At 40.7% G+C, this 22749-nt stretch overlaps 1 protein-coding gene across 1 annotated transcript; it reads left to right on the top strand.

Moving 5' to 3' along the window:
- Positions 1 to 3246: 3246 nt before the first annotated feature.
- Positions 3247 to 19521, top strand: CBLIF (cobalamin binding intrinsic factor). The gene is made up of 9 exons (XM_054240938.2): positions 3247 to 3371; positions 4567 to 4743; positions 5734 to 5847; positions 6292 to 6432; positions 7949 to 8130; positions 12227 to 12404; positions 13566 to 13767; positions 17268 to 17386; positions 19222 to 19521. The coding sequence occupies exons 1-9, from the start codon at positions 3293 to 3295 to the stop codon at positions 19281 to 19283; spliced, it is 1254 nt and encodes a 417-aa protein (XP_054096913.1). The 5' UTR covers positions 3247 to 3292; the 3' UTR covers positions 19284 to 19521.
- The last annotated feature ends 3228 nt before the right edge of the window (positions 19522 to 22749 follow it).

The raw sequence follows: 22749 nt of genomic DNA, 5'->3' as shown, positions 1-22749 counted from the left end.
TCTGAAGGTGCCTTCTCCTTAAGCAGTAGGCAGCAGGGGAATTTTCAAGAGTTAGACATGGGGCAGGGAGGAATGTAAGCAGCCCGAGGGTGGAGTTCCGAACACGCAGGCGCAACCCCCAGACATACTTCTTCCTACATCATATGTACACAACATGGCAACAATTTTCTTTGAAGGAAAGGAATCTAGTATTATAATGATATGTTAATTACCTAAAAGTAACTAGTCCCATGCTGCATGGGGCAGGGACAGGCTGCATGGGACAGGGACAGGCTGCATGAGACAGGTGCAAACCAGAACCGGCAACCCCTAGTTACCTTTAGATCATTGACATGTCATTATAATACGAGATTCTTTTCCCTTAAAAGAAAATTGTTTTCTTCCTCTGGTGTTTGGCAAGGGATCACGAAGTTCTGCAGCATCCTGGAAGATCTAGAGCTCTATAACTAGTGGCACCTTTAGATAAAAAGACCAAGGGGAAAAAGCTGTTTAAGAAAATAAGACTTCCCAGCTATTTTGCTAGGGCTGCCCTAGTAACAGAGCTTCTAGAGAAGAATCCATTCCCTTGCCTTTTCCAGATTCTGGAAGCTACCCACATTGCATGGCTCATGGCCCCTGTCTAACTTCAAAGCCAGCAATTCCATCATTCTGACTTCTGCCTCCAACATCACATTTGCTTTTCTGACTCTAATTCTCTTGCCTTTCTCTGCCACTAACAAGGACCTCTGTGAAGACATTGGACCCACCCAGATGATACAAGCTAATCTTCCTCTCTTAAAGTCAGTTCATTAGCCACTTTAATTCCGTCTGCATCTTTAATTCTTCCTGGCCATATAACCCACGTAACATGTTCACAAGTTCCAGGGATTAGGCATGAGCATTTGGCGGGATGCCAGCACTGGCATTATTCTGCCTACTACTCCTTCACACCCCATTCAAGGCTCTCCACCAAGTAGATGTGAACTGTCTTTCCAGCCTTATCTTCCACCATATGCCATGTATTGGATAGCTATTGCTGCATAACAAGTTACTCTAAAACTTAGTGACCTAAAACAACACTTATTATCCCATAGTTTCTGTGGGTCAAGAATCCAGGGAGGGTTTACATGGTCCTCTGACTTAGGAGGGTCTCTTCCAAGGCTGCAATCAAGATGTCAGCTGGGGCTGCCTTCATCTCAAAGCTCACTGGGGAAGGATTGTTTCCTCCCTGGATATTGGCTGGAGGCTACTCTTAAGGGGCCACACATGCGCTTCTCCATAAGGCAGCTCACACTTGGCAGCTGGCTTCATCAGAGCAGGAAGAGCAAGAGAGAGAAGGCAAGCAAGAGGGAAATTGGTCTTCTGCAACCACATCCCACCACCTTTGCTGCATTATATTCATTATATTAGAATGTGGCCCCAGCTAGCCCACACTCTAGGGGGAAGGACTACACAAGGCATGAATACCAGGAGGTGAAAACACGGAGCCATGTTAGAAATTGTCCAGCACACCCCAATATGTACCCTATGCTCTCATCTCACAAAACTCACCAAGTTTCCCGAGGGGGAAAACACTGCTTTATTATCCATGTCTTACATTTGCTCACTAATTCACTCATTCAAAAAATATTTTATTTCTACTGTGAGCTAGGTAGTGTTGTAAGAGCTAAGATAGAGCAGTGAGCTAAAGAGACAAAGCCCCTCCCTCGGGGAGCAGTCATTCCAGTAGGGAGATAAATGGTAGACAGACAAACACATAGTGCAACAGAGGGCGATGAGTTATAGCAGGCCAGGGGCATGATGAGTGTCAGTGGAGGTGAGGATATACGCTCTTATGTAGAATGGTCTGGGAAGGCCTCTCTAAAAGCTTACCTCTGAGCAGAGAAATGAAGGATGTAAGGAAGCCACCATGAGGCTATTGAAAAGAAGAGGGTGCTGGGCTGAGGGGACATCATGTGCAAAGGTAGCTGAAGTGTTCAAGGGGCATAAGAAGTTCTGTGTGATGGGAGCAGTGTGAGCAAAGGAGATCATGCTTGGAGCTGAGGTTAGGAACCAGAAGCCAGATCTTCTAAGGCCTTGTAGGTCATGAAAAGGGCTTTGTCTTGCTCCATCGCCTGGGCTGGAGTGCAGTGGTGCAATCTCGGCTCACTGCAACCTCTGCCTCCAGGGTTTAAGCGATTCTCCTGCCTCAGCTTCCCAAGTAACTGGGACTACAGGCGTGCACAACCACACCCGGCTAATTTTGGTTTGGGTTTTAGCAAAGACAGGGTTTCACTATATTGGCCAGGCTGGTCTTGAAGTCCTGATCTCTTGATCTACCGGCCTTGGCCTCCCAAAGTGCTGGGATTACAGGTGTGAGCCACTGAGCCTGCCCAGCTTTGACTTTTATGCTATGATGGGAGCCACTGGAGAATTTCCCCTTAAAATGAGCTACTTTACATGCAAAGACAAAACAAAAACAAAAACAAAAAAAAACTCCTTTCTAATTTCAAGATACCATTTTCAGTTCTCGCTTATAAAGAGGTATAATTTGTTTTCTAATATAGCTACACATCTGAAATATGTATACTTAACTGATGGCACATTTTCTAATTACTTACTTTAAAAGATAATATCTGAAAGCTTTGGGTGTTTGAGACTGCTTTTATTCCCAGAGAAGGAAAGAGAAATCAAACAAAACCATTTCTGGGAAACCGAGGTCCATTTCTTGCCTAAAGTCAAACAACTTCAAATAGTCTAGGCTAGAATCCAGGTCCAGGTAGACATAATTAATTTCCTAAAGCCAGCTGTCACCTGGCAGATCCCCACCTGAGAGCCTAAAAGGGTATATTGTAAAGCAGGTGCCTAGGATCATAAAATGAGCCGATGCAAGGAATGGCCTAAATCCCAGTGAGTGGTTACTAAAAAGCAGCCCAATGACTGTGTAATTGGATACAATAAGGGCTAGGAGAAGTCTTGTTGATACAGGCACATTAGCCAGAGTTCCTGATATCTGACCCAGGACTTTGGTAAAGGACATTTTCTCAACATTGTCTTCACTGCATACCCAGTGCCAGGTTTCTTCTCACATGACTGTGTAACTTAGAAGTCACCTTCAAACACTTTGGAGGGTCTATAGTAGGTAAACTTAGATAAGCAAATGAAAATTTGCTTACTTGTATCAGGAAAGGAGTGATCAGCACAGAGGTACTTAGGAGTGGCTGGGTTGGGGGAGATTATTTAACAAAGGGAAGCACATATAAGAGAAGGTAAAGAAATATTCCACTTGCAAATCACGGTACCTGTGGATGAGAGACGTGGATGGGAGAGTGAGATGGCCTGGTTTGCCCTGTACCTCCTGAGCCTTCTCTGGGCTGTGGCTGGGACAAGTACCCAGACCCGGAGTTCATGCTGTGAGTATGATGTTTTTTCCAAGGAGGTCAGCAAAGCAGTTGTACTGGGGAGGGGCTGTGACCTCTGACGCTAAGCTCTGCTGATGAGAAAGTGGTTGAAAATAGCAGAGACATGGGGCCAGGTGCAGTGGCTCACACCTATAATCCCATCACTTTGGTAGACTCAGGTGGGAGGCCTGCTTGAGCCCATGAGTTCAAGACCAGTCTGGGAAAAATGGCAAGACTCCATCTCTACAAAACAAAGAAAAAAATTTTTAATTAGCTGGTTTTAATGGACTGGTCACAGTGGCTCACGCCTGCAATCCCAGCATTTTGGAAGGCCGAGGCAGGTGGATCATGAGATCAAGAATTTGAGACCAGCCTGGCCAACATGGTGAAATCCTGTCTCTACCAAGAATACAAAAATTAGCCAGGCGTGGTGGCATGTGCCTGTAATCCCAGCTACTCGGAAGGCTGAGGCAGGAGAATTGCTTGAACTGCAGAAAGCCAAGATCACACCACTGCACTCCAGGCTGGGTGACAGGGCACGACTCTGTCTCAAAAAAAAAAAAAAATTAGCTGGACATAGTGGCATGCACCTGTGGTCCCAGCTACTCAAAAAGCTGAGGTAGGAGAATCGCTTGAGCCCAGGAGGTCGAGGCTACAGTTAGCTATGATCCCACTACTGCACTCCAGCCTAGATGACACAGCAACACCCTATCTCAAAATATAAATAAATAAAAATAAAAGAGATGGAAGTACTACTGCAGGAATGATGGTTGATGGTACAAAGACAGACACTCAGTGGCTACTATGACCCGACACCACTGCATACTAGTGAGAGATTTTGGAACTCACTGAGGATAAATTATATCCCAAACCTTTACTATACTTCATGAAAAAGTGAGGAAAAAATGAATGCAAGGAAATCAGTGATTCTTATGAAAGTGATAGAAATTATGAGAAATGTCGTGAGTCATATTGCTTTAAGTTACTAAATTTAAAATTTGCTTTCTTAAGGATATGGGTTATTTGGGAAGATGTAGAGACTAATTGTCCTCAAAAGTAAAATCTCACCATTTTCTCCATTTCTCTTTAGACACCAGGATACCAGTGCTAACCAACTATTCTCCTAAAAGGCATCAAAGACACAGGAATCGTGTTTTTGAGAAGGGATGAGGATTAGGAGGTGACTAAATGGCTTTTCTCTTCTCAGACGTTCCCTCAGCACAGGAGCAGTTGGTCAATGGCATACAAGTCCTCATGGAGAGCTCGGTGACTTCATCAGCCTACCCAAACCCCAGCATCCTGATTGCCATGAATCTAGTCGGAGCCTACAGCTTGAAAGCCCAGAAGCTCCTGACTTACCAGCTCATGTCCAGCAACGCCGACGGTGAGACATCCAGCTGCTCGTGCTCTCCCTGAATCTTGCACGTCACTCACCACCTCCAGATCCCAACTCAGCGTCCTTCCCACCCCCGCCCCCAATGCTGCCTCTGATTGTACATAAACTATCCAAACACCTTTCCCTACATACCTGGAAGATACCTGGAAAAAAACACATGTGAAGTTAGAGCATTCATGAAGGAGGGCAGTCAATCAGAGCAAGCTCTGGAATAGACCCCAAAAGAGCAGCCTTGCCAAGGCAGGCGGATCACAAGGTCAAGAGATTGAGACCATCCTGGCCAACATGGTGAAACTCCATCTCTACTGAAAATACAAAAATTAGCAGGGCATGGTGGCGTGTGCCTGTAGTCCCAGCTACTTGGGAGGCTGAGGCAGGAGAATCACTTGAACCTGGGAGGCAAAAGTTGCAGCGAGCCAACCAAGATCATGCCTGGTGACAGAGGGAGACTCCATCTTTTAAAAAAAAAAAAAAGCAGCCTTCCGGTTCTGGCTCTGCCACTTCCTAACTCTGGGATCTGAGACGAGTCACCAGATACTGCTCAGCCTCACCTTCCAGATGATTCTAACAATAATGCTACTACTACTAACATACTAACAGCAATGATAATAATAAAATCTCTGTTCTACCTATCTCCCAAGAGTTGCCTGGAGGCCCCAGTTAGATAATAAAGTTTTAATTATTTCATAAATGTAAATTTCTGTATATAAATCTAAATGAGTGTTCTTGCTGCTTTTCTAATCAAATATCAGGGATTCTCAAATACCAAATACTAGAGTCAAGTTACACAAAGGCTGCTAGATTAAATATTCCTTTACATATTCTCCCATATTTTTTTCTTTGGAAAGATAAAAAAAAACTGCTCATTATTAAAAAGTCAAAATGCTCTGGATAAAAAGCAGAAACCTCACCCCTGGTTCCTGGAGAGCTGTCCCCTGAGAATGTCTCTGTCTAACTGTTCTGTTCTCTTCTATGCAGATCTAACCATCGGGCAGCTCGGCCTCACCATCATGGCCCTCACCTCCTCCTGCCGAGACCCTGGGGATAAAGTATCCATCCTACAAAGACAAATGGAGAACTGGGCACCTTCCAGTAAGACCTCACTGGAAGGAAGAAGAGAATCAGGCACATGGTTTTTCCTAAGAATTTTAAATCCAGAAAGGAAAAGGGTGCGGGTGGAGAGAAAGAAAAGTCAGGGAAGAGACACAATGTATCCTTCACTCTGGTCCTTCTGATAATCACAAAAGGGAGAGATTCATTTCCAATCAAAATGAACTAGAAATGGCCATGACCCCAAGGGCACAAGCTTATCGAGCCATCACCTGTCTAAAGACACAGAGTCGTCTCTTTCATTCTTTACAGATGCCTAATGACATTCTTTTGAAAAACACTGAAGTTGCTCTTTGCCTGTGCTGTATCTCTTTGGGGGCAGGTTTTCTAGCAATTTCCATTTTAAAGGCTTGGCTTTTCCTTCTTTGCAAATGTCCTCATCATGGTGAACGTGAGTCTGATGAAGCTTCTCTGTCCCCTTCTGAGGCCCCAACACTGAAGCATCAGCCTTCTATGGGGCCAGTCTAGCGATCTTGGCACTGTGCCAGAAGAACTCTGAGGCAACCCTACCAATAGCTGTCCGCTTTGCCAAGACCCTGCTGGCCAATTCCTCTCCCTTCAATGTAGGTGAGTAGATCGCCACTGCCCTGAACTGGGAACATCAGAGGCATTGTGCACTGAATGGTGGAGCTGGCAGGGAAGTGGGAAAGGAGAGCTTTCCATGGAGGAGGAGCTAAGGACTGTGAACATGCCTGTGGATGGGAGATACTTACCAGATGTCTGTTGGATGTGAATTGAGGAGCACATGAAGGAAGAGGAGATAGCAGCATTTAGAAACGAATAAAACGCGTGATATGTCTAGCAACTACAGAAACTCCACTGGGAACAATAGTCCTGTCATTCAAGTCAGAGCTCTTCCCAAAATAAATATTAATGTCTTGCTTCACTTCTCCCCTGCATCCTCTCTTTAATCACTACCTATGCTCCCACACTCCATTCTTCTCAATATCTCTCCTCACTACAGCCAAATAACCTCTCTTTATGAAACAGCTACTCTCGGAACCCTAACTCATAATGTTTCCCTTCATGGAAACCCAGGGACCACCCTGCAGCTTTGTTCTGCAAGCACATGGCTGTTTGTAAATGGGAGCCTTTTCCTCTACAACGTCATGTCCTCCTTCTGTCCCCTTCTATGGATAATGACCCTTCTCTGTGGGGGCCACTGTCACAGCCCGCATTCATGGGCACCTTTTCTCCTCTGCCAACTCTCCAAGCAGTAAGTAGTATTATCTCAGATTTTCACTCCCTGACGCATGCCCCATCAGCAACCCCTCTTGTTTCAGTTTCTGTCAGACAAACAGTTTCAGTTTCATTGCTCTAGGATCCTCCCTGAGGGTCAAGAACAAGCTGGTCCCTTTCACTTTTGGGACCTCACACATTTCTGGGGCATCTCTGCCTCCAAGAGTTCGGACTTATTTGCTTCTGGTTGTCAATAACACTATCACCCTTAAGGAAGTTCTGCAACTTTCAAATGGAGATTAAGGTGAGGAGGGGGGATCAATGAAATAAACGATGATAACTGGCAAGTCTTTTATTTATTCTAGTCTTGTCATCCCAGAACTTGCTCATTGGTTCCACGTGTTTATTGCATGCAAACAAGAAAAAGTCCCTTTGTGGCATGCTTTGGTGGATGCAAAGCTCGCACCATCTAAGAGTTCACATCTAAGAGCACAGTAACAAAACATAAAAATAAAAGAGAGCCCCAAGACTGTAACAGCCATATAAACAACAAATGCTACAGTTTAGAGAAGAGACTGCGTCTGTCTTTTCTGGCACAAGAGCAGTGTGACTGAACATACTGCCAGTCTACATTAATTATAAGCATGAGATGTTGAGTTGTATAGTTCTGGGTTAAGATCCTGGCCCTGTACTTACTGACTATGTGGCCTTGGGCAGTTACTTAATTTTTATGAGCCTCCATTTCTTTGTCTCTTAAAGGGAGGCAATTACAGGTATTATTTCACAGGTTGTTCTAAGGAGCAAATAAAATCATAGAACCAGAACACAATAAGCACACAATAAATGTTAGCTGTTCACATTGCGGTGGTGACTATGGTGATCTTATCCCCTCTGTCATTCACAGACACAGGAGCAATGGCAACCCTGGCTCTGACCTGCATGTACAACAAGATCCCTGTAGGTTCAGAGGAAGGTTACAGAGCCCTGTTTGGTCAGGTACTAAAGGATATTGTGGAGAATATCAGCATGAGGATCAAAGATAATGGCATCATTGGAGGCATCTACAGTACTGGCCTCGCCATGCAGGTAAACACATGCTGGATGCTCTTGGTTGGGTTCCTGCCAATAAGCCTGGATTGCACACTCAAGAGGCCACATGCTTCTAGTAACATCTCTGTGAAAGTCCAGCTAGTATGACCTGAGATATATTCTTTGTGGTGCCTGGGCCTCAATTTCTCTACTGGTAAAATGCAGGTAAGTGTTAATTCCTTCCTAACTCCATGTAAAGTGTGAAAGCAAATCTATATAAACACATTTCTCTTCCTTGGGGAAAAAAAATGAAACAAATAAATCAAGAAATATGTTGATTTATTATTAACAATGATCAATTTATTTGTAACAGTTACAGACTATTGCAATTTTGATGTACAAATAATAAGAATATTAAAGTAGGCCCTCAAAAAATAGAGAATTTTCTAATGCAATCTTACCAGCCAAGTGTTCTTTTTCAGTACTTTACCTTGATCCAAAAATCGTTAAGTTTATACTCAAAATGATTAAGGACAATAACCTAAAGTTGACTAAACCTCCGAAAAACTCACAGTAAATGGTAAAGCAGACATATCTGGCAGCCAAGTCCTTACTTAATTCTATGCTTTCCTAGCATGTATTCCCAGGCTTGGATTCTGCAAGATGTGCTTGGTATTAATAGTTCTAAATCCAACAACCCACTCTACCCTAGTTGATTAGGGCAGCTTCTTCCACAGAAGACAGATAAACCAATAATAGTGGGCAAAAATGACCAACTAGAATCAAAAACTAGCAACCATCTGTGGCTGAATCCTCTAACCCCAACTAAGAAGTTTGAGCTCCAATGTCTCAAAATTAATTCCTATGGGAATTAATAGGACCAGGGACTCTTCACCTCAGAAAGCCCAGGAAAGGAAGAATCATGGAGTGATGACACCAGCTCCAAACCTAACATGGTCCTGGACTACTAGAAATAAATTGTCTCCTGGGTAAAACAATAGAGACTGGTATTGAGATTTCATACATTAAACATTAGAAAAGGATATAAATAGCCTAAGAATTGATTCTTGTTAAACGTAAGAGCAAAAACAAAATTTCCATGTCAATGGACCATGTACGAAGTGACTAATAAAAAACAAAGTTCACTTCTATGTCACGGTCAAGGAGACTTTGTCATAGAACAAAACGCTGTGTTTTCCATGGCTGAATTTTACAAGAGCATTCCCAGTGCTCTAATCTAGAAGCTTTTTGGAAGGAAAAAGGCAGTCTGGAAGAGATTGAAAAGATGGTTTCGGGATTTTTTTAAATGTGTGACTCACTAAAAGTAACCTTGCTTCAATTTAGCACCAGACAGAGAAATGTTTACTTTTGCTAACTTGGTTTGTGAATTCTGTTTGGATTTTATCACCTGCTGAGTACACTCTGATAAGCCGTACCTGGGAATTAAAGCTTTTTTTATCAGAAGGCAGGACCATATCTGTATCCAAATACCACAGGCCACGTGGATTTCTAGTCAGAATACATAATCTCTCCCTACCCTTTTTACCATCTCTATCTGGAGTTTACTTAGGCATCCTGAAATCTGGAATCAATAGGTGTCTAATATAAAATCTTTTCTTTTCTTTTCTTTTTTTTTGAGACGGAGTTTCGCTCTTGTTACCCAGGCTGGAGTGCAATGGCGCGATCTCGGCTCACCGCAACCTCCACCTCCTGGGTTCAGGCAATTCTCCTGCCTCAGCCTCCCGAGCAGCTGGGATTACAGGCATGCGCCACTGTGCCCAGCTAATTTTTTGTAATTTTAGTAGAGATGGGGTTTCACCATGTTGACCAGGATGGTCTCGATCTGTTGACCTCGTGATCCACCCGCCTCGGCCTCCCAAAGTGCTGGGATTACAGGCTTGAGCCATCGCGCCCGGCCTAATCTTTTCTTAATCTAAAACATTCTGATATAGAAAAATCAAAGGGCTCTGGAGCTATCACAATTTAGGTTTGACTCCCAGACCTGCCACCATCTCAGACAAATTTTTGAAGTTCCCCAAATTTTATCTTCCCCAATAGCAAGGTTGCAATTAGGCTAAATAAAATGTGGTCTGCAAAAACGAAGCAAAACAAAACAAAAAATCTCATGCATAATGTCATGCTTAACCATTGTTTGCCATCTGTCTCAGCACAACAGTGATGCTAGCAAACCTCATTTTCAGTCTTTGTTCACCTTCCTCCAAGAAGTCAGTGCCCTTCCAGTGGCCCAGACCACATTCAACCCTACCCAAAGATGCTCATGAGGCATTTCCTCTGCTCTAGAATTTCCCTTCTCTCTTCCATGAATATCCTATGGCTTTCAAGATTCCTCTGATAGGCGCTTATCTTGAAAAGGGATCTGATAGGCCGGGTGTGGTGGCTCACACCTGTAATCCCAGCACTTTGGGAGGCCGAGGCAGGCAGATCACTTGAGGTCAGGAGTTTAAGACAAGCCTCGCCAACATGGTGAAACCCCATCTCTACTAAAAATGCAAAAATTCGCCAGGCATGGTGGCATGCACCTATGATCCCAGCTGCTCGAGAGGCTGAGGCAGGAGAATCAGTTGAACCCGGGAGACAGAGGTTTCAGTGAGCCAAGGTCACACCATTGCATTCCAGCCTGTGAGTTGCAGCGAGACTCTGTCTCAGTAACAAAAAAAAAAAAAAGAAAAGAGATCTGATGAACTTCTTGATGGAAAGTTATTAATGATGTTCTTGCTTAGTGAAATTTGGTAGATGCATATGACAGGTGGACAAGATGCTTTGCAGAGGAGCACCCACCTGATGGCCATTAGAGCAAACTGCCTTGTAAAGCGGCCTCTGTCCAGAGCCATGGTTCATGGATGCCGAGGTTAACAGTGATGGTCGTGCCTGTCACAAATGCCCAAATGTGCATACTGACCCCAGCTGAGACATCCATTTCTGACTCCTCTCTCCCTTCTCCCATGACCTATTCCAAGCTTCAGGTGAACCAGTCATCAACAATCTCAGCCCATTAACATGCCCTGGTGGCCATCATCAGCACTGTAAAGGAAGGGAGGTGATAATGACAAATTCCATATCACACATCACGAAATGCTTTTATACGTTAGCCCCTTAACCTCAAATGACTCCCATAAGAATAGGCAGAAATTATTATTTCCATTTTGTTCGTGCAATATGTAACTCAGCAAAATAGGTGAATCACTTGATGTGTTAATCAAGACCCATTTTGCAAGTAACAGAAACCCAAATCCTTTTAGCTCAAGAAAAAAAAAAATGAGGATTTACTACTCACATACACTGGGAAGTCTAGGGCTGAACTAGGTGGTTTCAGGAATAATCAGAATAAAGGGCTCAAATCATGATATCAGTGGCCATTCTTTTTTCATTGTCCAGCCCTGATTTTCCTCATTCTTTCCTGCTACAGGGCTTCTTCTTCAAAGTGGCTGAGAAAGATGGTCACTAGCAGCTTAGTGTGTACTTGCTTGGTCTTACTTGAATAACCTCAGCGGGGAAAAAAAATTCTTTTGGTCTCCCAATGTCTGTATGTCAGGGAACAACTCTAATTAGTACAAGTGTCCACCAATCACTGTCATCAAGGGGATGGGCACCACCATCAGCCCAGCCCAGGTCATGAGTCCATCCTGAGCCAGGGTTGTGGAGCCTCTGACTGACAGTCTTAACACAAGCACAAAGTGAGGGAAAAGTCCACCAAAGAGGGTGCATGACAGCATAAAACAAGGGGTCTACTCCATTTATGTGGCTAGATTGTCCTAGGCTAACGCTCCCTCTAGAGCCCAGCTTGTCCTAAACTAAAGCTCCCTCTGGAGCCCAGCTCTCACCCTCACTCTACATTCAAGAATCATTGGTAAATATGACTGCCTAGTGGTGTTCCCTGCATCTAATCACTGCACAGATATTTGTTCTGTGTCTGCTGTGTGACAGAGACTCTGCTAAGTGGTGGGGACATAGCATTGTGTTCCAAAACTTACATAGCATTGGCTTTGCATTCTGGATGACTAGGAGATCACAATGATGAGTGATCAAGTTTATCTCTTAAGACATGTAAGAGCCAACTCTCAGCTATGCCTAATTCCTCTCTCTCTCTCTCTCTCTCTCTCTCTCTCTCTTTCTCTCTCTCTTCCTGTTCCAGGCTCTCTCTGTAACACCTGAGCCACCTACAAAGGAATGGAACTGCAAGAAGACTATGGATATGATACTCCATGAGATTAAACAGGGGAAATTCCACAACCCCATGTCCATTGCTCAAATCCTCCCTTCCCTGAAAGGCAAGACATACCTAGATGTGCCCCAGGTCACTTGTAGCCCTGGTAAGACATCCACCTCTCCTTATGTTATAAAGCCGCAACTTATGCCAGGAATGACATATGGATCAATGTTAAGTGGCATGTAGGCTTGTAATGTCCATTATTCCCATGTGAGCAGAGCACATCTGACTTCCAGTCCTAAAGAGTGTGTGCCAGCACACAGATATACCTTCCTGCACTCAGAACTCAGCCCCATATCTATTGCATTCAACATATATTTACACAGTACCTACTATGTGCAGAGCATCTTGTGGGATACTAGAGGTAGGAGAAGGTCTGTGGTCCCAACAATCAAATAACATATAGCTTCATTTATTCATTTGACAAACGTACCATCAAACACTATGCATATCTTATCATATCTGCCTTTCACAAAGTCAGAAGACAGATGTGTAAACAAAAACTACAACATTTGGGACAATCAAATTAGTATTAAATAGAAGTTAAAGCCACACAAGGTGCAAATGCAAAAAAGAAAAATAGTGACCCGTTGTTGATTTTGTTTAGGAGGCTTCAGAGAAGAACTGAATTCATATATAAGTTGAGAATTAAAGATCTAAATGTGAACACTTGATGCACATGACACATGGATGAGACGGAGTGGAAACCTAGCATGCCACTTTTTAATTAAAACTACCTTTATTTTATCCAATTATGCATAAAATTGAACAATATTTAAAATTCAAACATTACAGAAATATACATTTAGAAAGTGGAGGTCTTACATAAAAACTTATCATTCCAGAAATTACTAGTGTTTGGTATCAATTCCTCAACCTCCCTTTTTTCTTAATGCTAACATAAAATATCATTTCTCTTGCATTGCATGAACTTCCTAAGACAAGAAGAGATTAATAAGTTTCTTGTCTATCTCAACGCAGAATGTGGAGACCAAAATCAAGCAAACTGATCCCAATCCTTCCAAACATGACCACATTCACTTAACCCCTTAGGCTGCTTCCCAGTGATGTCCCAACCTTAATAAAGTGGCCATGGAGTTTTTGCCAGAATTCTACACTAGTTGTCCAATTACTTGGTTAAATGGTATGAAACTCACTGCTTTCTTGAAATGTTTTCTGGGATGAGTTGCCAATAACAGAGATTTTGCACCTATAATACAAACCCCATAATCTTTGACAAATGTGGCCTCTTTGTCCTTCACAGATCATGAGGTACAACCAACTCTACCCAGCCCTCCTGGCCCTGGCCCCACCTCCACATCTAACATCACTGTCAAATACACCATAAACAACCAGCTGAGGGGCGTTGAGCTGCTGTTCAATGAGACCATTGACGTTAGTGTGAAAAGTGGTTCAGTGTTACTGACTGTCCTAGAAGAAGCACAGCGCAAAAATCCTATGTTCAAGTGAGTGTTACAAGTGTCACTCATCATTCTCTCCAGGTCTAATCTGAACTCTCATTTTCTTTCTCATCCTCTGTTTTCTTAACTTTTTTCCTTTTGATAACAGATTTTTATTTAATAGCCCCTTGAGCAAGTTACAATCTAATAAATAGGTAAAGCTCTCATGAAAACTCAAATCATACAAGTCAATGCACAATGAAGTTTTAAAAACGAAAAATCAGAGGAGATTCGAAAGTCTATTGCAGAGTAGAACAGTAAAAAGAGACTTTGTACCTTTGAACCACAAAGAATAGGTATTATTTAGAAAGATGTGGGAAGAGGTATGTACAGGAAAAGAAATGGCTAGAACAAATATTTGCGTTAAGACTGAGCAAGGAATCTGGGGCCAGTGAGTAAGCCAGGTGGACACACCAGGTTGGGTGACAGTGTAAAAGTCTTGCAATATCAGGCTAAGGAGACTGAACTTTGTTTTGCAAGTTTTTGAGTAATAAAATCCACATTGTAAAATGTTGTTTGGGTCGCGATAATAGGAGACAAGGCTAAAAAGTAGGACATGACTGAAATAATGGAGCTGTGAAGTGATGATGACTTCCTCTGGGATACACGGACCCACATTAAGCCTCTATGAGTGACACGACATAGAGATCAAGAGAAAGAAGCTTCAAAATTATGGATAAAAGTGTCAAGAAGAAAGAATATCTTTCAAAGAAAGGGATTAAATTCCTTAGATATGTTTTATGGTGGGCATTTGAAATAGGAACATTAGAAGGTTTTTGGAGGTACAGGCCAGGCACAGTGGCTCACGCCTGTAATTACAGCACTTTGGGAGGCCAAGGCAGGCAGATCACTTGAAGTTAGGAGTTCGAGACCAGTCTGGGCAACATGGCAAAACCCCATCTCTACTGAAAATAGAAAAATTAGCCAGGCATGGTGGAGCATGCCTGTGGTCCCAGTGACCCAGGAGGCTAAGACAGGAGACCTGCTTGAGCCTGGAAGGCAGAGGTTGCAGTGAGCTGAGATTGTGCCACTGCACTCCAGTCTGGGGACAGAGCAAGACTCTATCTCCAAAAAAGAAAGAAACAACGAAAGAAAGAAGGAAGGAAGGAAGGAGAAAAAAGGCTTTTGGAGGTACAGAAGAATACTAGGAAAAGAGGTCAGGACAGGCAAAAAAAATTGGACAGTCATCTCTTAGAGGTGATGACCAAAGGCAAGAACCCGTGCAGTAGGTAGCAGATACATAAACCCAACGAAACCATAAGACAGATTTAGTTATTCTCATTTTACAGATAGAACCCTTAGGTCCAAGATGTTAGTGATATTCCTAAGATCACATAATATGCAACTAATAGAGAGCTGAACCCAGACTGGACTGAATCTGATACCCTATCAGGGTTGGGGAAGATACCAAAATGAATCACAGAGAAGAAAATTCAATTTTAGGGAATGTTTATAGTTTGCAAATAGAGGACGCAGTAAAGAAACATGGAGAAGTCTAAGCCGTAAGAGGAGAAAAAGAAAAGTGCCAAGTCATAGAAAGGAAAAACGGAGGTATTTTCAAAGAAAAGATGATATGGTCCAAATTCTTCAGGGAGACATCAAGAAAGTATACTGACAAAGGCTAAGGAATTGACAACTGAGTGATACCACGTGGGGATCTATTCCACCCAGTTCTGTTGAGCACATTGTGTCTGCTGCCTACTGCATGACTCCATAACTTCCCCAACTTCCACAGACAGGTCAGGATAAAAATTGCACTTCAAAATTATTCTTTTTTTTTTTTTTTTTTTTTTTTTTTTTTTGCGAGCACCCAGGCTGGAGTGTAATGGTGTAATCTCAGCTCACTGCAACCTCCTCCTCCTGGGTTCAAGCAATTCTCTTGCCTCAGCCTCTTGAGTAGCTGGGATTACAGGCACGCACAACCACACCCTGCTAATTTTTGTATTTTTAGTGGAGACGGGTTTAAGCATGTTGGTCAGGCTGGTCTCAAACTCCTGAACTCAGGTGATCCACCCACCTCACCCTCCCAAAGTGCTGGGATTAATGGCATGAGCCACCATGCCTGGCCCCAAAATATTTGATTTTAAAACCCTCTGAATGTACTGTACTTTATTTCTCTGAGCTTAGCTTTAATTTTACCTGATTTTTCTTTTTCTGATTATAAATGTAACAAATACACATAGCAGAAATTTTGAGGGAAAAAGCATTAATAAAAAAATCATCTACAGTCCACCCACAATATCACAACTGTAATATTTTTATAACTTTTGTAGGTATTATTTTCTGTGCATATTACACATAGGTGTGATCCAGCATATACATGGGACAGATAATTCATGTAAAATTTGTATCTCATACTTTCACTTAACATTATTGCACAAGTCGTTTCCTGTGTTACTGAAAATTTTTGACAATATTTTCATGGCTTCTAAATATTTAGTCTTGGATATTCATTCAATCACTCATCTAATTTTTTATCCATTAGAGGGAATTTACATTTTTTAAATTTCCTTATTAATACGTGTTTTCAAAACCCATTCATTTTCATTTCAAGCTAAGTGAAGTAATTTCATATTCATTAGTCATTCACATGTTTGCTTTATTTGTTTATTTATTTATTTATTTTGAGATCAGGTTATGAGGCTGGCTAATTTTTGTATTTTTGTTAGAGAGAGGGTTTCACCACATTGCCAAGGCTGGTCTCAAGCTCCTGGGCTCAAGCAATCTGTCCTCCTCAGCCTCACAAAGTGCTGGGATTACAGGCATCATCCACCACACCCGGCCCATATTCTCTTTTTTTTTTTTAACTTAACTTTTATTTTAAGTTTGGGGTACATGTGCAGGTTTGTTACACAGGTAAACTGTATCATGGGAGTTTGTTGTACAGATTATTTCATCACCCAGATATTAATTCTACTACCTATTAGTTATTTCTCCTGATCCTCTCCCTCCTCCCAACCTGTGCCCTCTGACAGGTCCCAGTGTATGTTGTTCCCCTCTACGTGTCCATGTGTTCTCATCATTTTGCTCCCACTTATAAGTAAGAACCTGTGGTATTTGGTTTTCTGTTCCTGTCTTAGTTTGCTAAGCATAATGACCTCCATCCATGTTCACTGCAGCACAATTCACAATAGCAAAGACATGGAATCAACCTAAATGCCCATTAGCAGTAGACTGGTTAAAGCATTTTCTCTTTTGAACATGATTTTATCTGATAAAATGATCATATAAAATCGAACTCAAAAGAGAATGATCATTTAAAATGTCTGAAGCATTTATCTGAAGCATTTAAAATGTCTCTATCCTGACGGCAGGATTGTTTGAGCCCAGGATTTCAAGGCTGCCATGAGCTGTGATCTCACCACTAGCCTGCGTAACAAAGTGACACCTTGTCTCTAAAAAAATTAATAGTTATAACTAATTAATTGAATGCCTCTATCCCTTCATCTTACCCCATGTTCCCTGACCTAAAGTGAGATATTAATCATATATAATTTTTTTTTTAGATTTGAAACCACAATGACATCTTGGGGCCTTGTTGTCTCTTCTATCAACAATATCGCTGAAAATGTTAATCACAAGACATACTGGCAGTTCCTTAGCGGCGTAACACCTTTGAATGAAGGTGAGGGAAGAAAAGGCATAGGCATTATCTTCCACAGATTGAAGGCTACATTCCTTAATTATATTTTTCATTTGATTTATTCATTCATTCAATCAATTAATAATTATGAGATCATGTGTATATACAATAATTCTATAGACAGTGATTGCTTATATATGTATACACATATATATTTTGTATGTATATATATAATCATTAGATAAAGAGATTAATTCTGTAGGCAGTGGTAATACTTTTTACGGAGAAGGAAAGTAAGTCTTAGAGACATTGAAGGGACTTGTACAAGGCATGCATCTAGAATGTAAAAGTGGATGATTAAACCCAGGTTTCCAAACTTTAGGACAAACTTACTTTCTGCAATAGTTTCACTCAAAATTCATGCTTCGCCTTCTTTTAAAAAAAAAAAAAATTCCAAAGAGAAGAATGCCTACATGTGCATATTGCTGCATGTTTACCCTGAAAAAATTAGGAGAAAGTGGGAAGAATAAAACAGCAAAACCTTAACATTTGTTAAAGCTTTTGCACACATGTTAAAATATTCTCAAATTTAAAGAGCATTAGCATATGGCTTTTGTCTAAGCATGATGTTACCTAGTTAACCTGATGGTTAACTGTCACCATGCAGAGACATGTAAAGCCAAATAAAGTCACAGTAGAGCCAATGTCATAGGTTGGTAAAGACATTTCATTATCTAATATTACAGTAGGGGGAGGTTTTTTTTAAGTCTATCATGTATTTAACAAAATCTTGCCAGTCAGAATTTGTGGGATCGCAGCAAAGCATATAATAAAGACCTTGGAGTCTTAGAGGACTTGGTTAGAAGCTCCTGCCCTTATTTAACAGCTGCATTACATTAGTAGTAAATCTCTGAGCCACTCTCCACAGCTTTAAAATGGAAATTGCATTAATCATTACTTGGGTTATTGTGAGGATTGGAAAGAATGATTGAGTACAATGTTTTTGCATGGCATGTGTTCAAAAATACTATTCATCATTATTATTATTAGTTTTCCTATCACCTTCATCTCAAGAAATACCTGTATCAAAATATCCCATATACCCCATAAATATATATATACCTGCTGTGTGCCCACAAAAATTAAAACTGTTTTAAACACCCAGAACTTTTTTTTAAAGGAAGTAATTGCCCCAGGAACTTAGGCATATCCTCATGTATATGTGTATATATGTCTACCGACTACTTTTCTTCCCTGGGAGAAAGAATGATAAAGGCCTCTTAGGAAAAAAATATTTGGGCCTGAAACTGTCATTCTTTCTGTTGTCCAACTACGTAAATGGTAACAGATATTGCCATCATCTATCTTTCATGTCCTGAAAGCCAAAAATTCTCAACCCACTGCTCTTTCTTATTTCTTAAAAAATCTTCAAAAATGAGCATGAGGTTCTCCCTTGAATGCCCTGATTTTGGCCTAAGTGAGCCATGTTAGCAGTAACCACCACTTGTTGCACAATTATTCTGTGCCAGGTACTGTATTAGGCACCTAGTGGTCATTATTCCTAATTCTGAAAATGACTCTTCAGAGTAAATATTATTTACAAAATCTTGAATGTGAGAAAAAAAGAGGCTCGTGCATCTTTCGGGGTATACCCAAAGACATACTCCTTGAAATGGTGACCAGAGTGTAGAAACGAGAACTTCCTAAATCTCAGTTTCACATTCTCTCCATAATCAAATTGCCTGTTTATCTCCAGGATGAGGTTACTCCTTTAAAAATGTAATGGGTTCACGTCATCTAGCTCACTGCATCCCTTGGCTGATGGAGGTGGTTACATGCACCACAGTCACCTGGTGTTACTCTCTGCTTATTTCCAGGGGTTGCTGACTACATACCCTTCAACCACGAGCACATCACAGCCAATTTCACACAGTACTAAGGAGGAGGTGGGTTCAGCTTCTACCAAACATCTCCAAAAGATGGGTGAAATTTTTTCCACTTCATTTCAAATCTTTGCCAAAAAGTGAATGCCTGTGATGCCACCATATTCCTGATAAAAACATGGAAAACCACTATGTAAAATAAAAATGCAAAGTTCACTGGAGTCTCAACATCTATGACTCATAAAAATAAAATTTCCAGCTTCTCAACACAATGACTGCCAATTACCATTTAAACCTAAGGCGAGGGAAAAGAGAGAGTAGCTGATATTTTTGGATATCTTTCTGATTTCTTGATTAATTAAATAACGCACTCCATATTTCTATAAATTATATATTTTTTAAATCTCATATTTTCTTATTATACCAAGTGCTCCTTTTCAAGTTGCCTAATGTAAACATGCCCATGTATGTACATACATGTATACATGAAATGGCCAAACATTTCAACATATAAAACTCCCAGATGGTTCAGAACTAGGTAAATGATGCTATGTTTTAACTCTCTCCTTCCATTTCCAATATTTTCTTTGGTTAAATTCACATTTCAAATATATATTTAGATTACTTATATATGTAAAATGTAAATTAACACATTCAATATATTATGCATAATTTAATATATATTTTATATGATTATATATAATTTAATATATGTTTTATATGATAAATAGATATAGATCTTGGAAAAAATTTAAGCTTTCAAAGATAAACATAACTCTAATCTCTGTTGGTGGAAGTCAACACTAGTACAAACTTTCTGGAGGATAATATAAAAGTTTGTATCAAAAGACCTAAAATGGTCGCATGTGGTAGCTCATGCCTGTAATACCAGCACTTTGGGAGACCAAGGTGGGTGGATCATCTGAGGTCAGAAGTTCAAGACCAGCCTGACCAACACGGTGAAAACCTGTCTCTACCAAAAATACAAAATTAGCCAGGTGTGGTGGTGCATGCCTGTAATTCCAGTTACTTCAGAGGCTGAGGCAGGAGAATCGCTTGAACCCAGGAGGTGGAGGTTGCAGTGAGCTGAGAGCGCCATTGCACTCCAGCCTGGACAACAAAAATGAAACTCCATCTCCAAAAAAGAAAAAAAAAGACCTAAAATATATTCACCTTTGACCAAAAAACTCCCAATTCTGAAATTTCTACAAATATATATAAGAGGACACATAAATATGTAAGAATCAAAAGGTCTGCGGTAACTATTATAGACCAGAGCTTACATGTAAAATGTACAGGCACAAAACTGAACCCAGAATCAGATAGACTGAACTGCCTGGGAACAAGCCTCCCATCTAGGCATCTCTGAGCAAGTACATGCTCTCTGATAACAGTCTGGCTCCCAGGAGAAAGGTCCAGGTCCTCATTTCAAACTCATCTATTAGGTAAATCCCTCTATCCCAGAAAAAGGCCAGGACCGTCACTGTAATGTTAGGGAATCTCAGGGGTGGTGAATAAAGTGCTCTCGGATCATAACATATCATAATGTTTGTAACATGCAAAAAATAGAACAACCTAGATGTCCAACAATAGGACAATGGACAAACCTTCTGGTGCATCCATATGAGGGGATACTTAAAAGTTACTAAAAGTCATGTTGAAGATAAATTTTTGCTGACATGAAAGACATTCATGATGAATATGAATGAAGTGAATAAATGAAGTGAATGAAGGCAACTCCAAGTGAATGAAGGCTACTACACGACCACATTAAAATATTATCCACGCTTGAATGTTTTAGTGGTGATCTCTGTGTGGCAAAATTATTGGTGATTGGGATTTTTGTTTGCCTCTCTGTTCTCTAAGTTTTAGCCATTCGACGCATAATAATTGCACAACTGGAAAATGGAAAAAATATTATTTTATACAAAGATTATTTTTACTTTTTTAACAATAAATTGGGCAGCCAAGGAGATTTCTCTGTGTGTGTGTGTGTGTGTGTGTGTGTGTGTGTGTCTCTGTGTGTCTGTGTGTGTGTGCATGCACACATGTGTGTATATGGGTGTATGGAAGAGTTCTGTCCTCAGCCTTTGCTCTAATAATAAAAATTGAGGAAACAAGGCTAGGGAGGAAACAGAGAAGAAAATCACAGATTTGTGTCATATAATGAAAACCTTGTTTTGGCTACTTATCTAGGACTTAACTGGTGTGTGTTCACCTATACTGGCAGAGCTAGAGACAGAGAAACAGGTTGGAAAGCTGTAATTCTGTTTTGAGGAAGTGCTTTTTTTTTTTTTTTTTTTGAGACAGAGTCTTTCTCTGTCACCCAGGCTGGAGTGCAACTGTGTGATCTTGGCTCACTGCAACCTCCGTCTTCCGTGTTCCAGCAATTCTCCTGACTCAGCCTCCCAAGTAGCTGAGATTACAGGCACCTGCAACCACACCCAGCTAATTTTTGCATTTTTGGTAGAGATGGGGTTTCACCATGTTGGCCAGGCTGATCTCAAACTCCTGACCTCAGGTGATCCACCTGCCTCAGCCTCCCAAAGTGCGGGGATTACAGGCGTGAGCCACCTCGCCCGGCTGAGGAAGTGCTTTAAAATGTACTTACATTGGCATACACTATAAAAATGAAGGTAGTTGTCTTCAGTGATTTTTTTTTCAAAGTAGGAAAATATAGCAAAAGAGAATCATCTGAAGTACCGTGGGGCAGGAAGTTAAATACCTTGCGGCAGGAAGTCACGTCACTTCTGTTTATAAAATATACCCCCAGCCTGGGAAACATAGGGAGACCCTATCTCTACAAAAAATAAAAATAAAAATAAATTAGCCAGGCATTATGAAACATGCCCATGGCACATGCCAGCTACTTGGGAGGCTAAGTTGAGAAAACTGCTTGATGCTTGAGCCCACGAGGTCTTACTGGGCTTTTCCATTTTCCAGTTGCTCAATTATTATGTGTTGAATGGCTAAAACTTAAAAAACAGAGAGGCAAACAAACAAAAAAAAAACCCAATCACCAATAATTCTGTCACACAGAAATCACCACTAAAACATTCAGAGAGCAAGTACTTTCTCTCAGATGCCCAGATGTCTATATATAAAATATACCATTATACATACCTATAATATATATATAATTCTAGGCATATATATCTATTATATATTTTTGTATAACAGGTATATAAATATACAAATAATATATAATAGGTATATATACCTGTTATATATAAATCTAAATATAGATTTATATTATATATATTATATAGGTATATATAATATAGGTATATATATTATGTAGGTATATATTAATCTATATAATAGGTATATATGCCCATAAGTAAATCTATATAAATATAAATATGATATAGATTATATAGATATATAATCTATAATATATATTACATTTATGTATTCTTATTTAATATGTATAAATATGCACATGATATATAGATACATATACCCATTATATATGTATATATTTTTATTTATATATTTATATATATAAATATATATCATATA

Source organism: Callithrix jacchus, chromosome 10 (genome assembly GCF_049354715.1).
Source record: "Callithrix jacchus isolate 240 chromosome 10, calJac240_pri, whole genome shotgun sequence".
NCBI classification, from domain to species: domain Eukaryota; kingdom Metazoa; phylum Chordata; class Mammalia; order Primates; family Cebidae; genus Callithrix; species Callithrix jacchus.
This window is presented reverse-complemented; position numbering and strand designations above follow the sequence as displayed.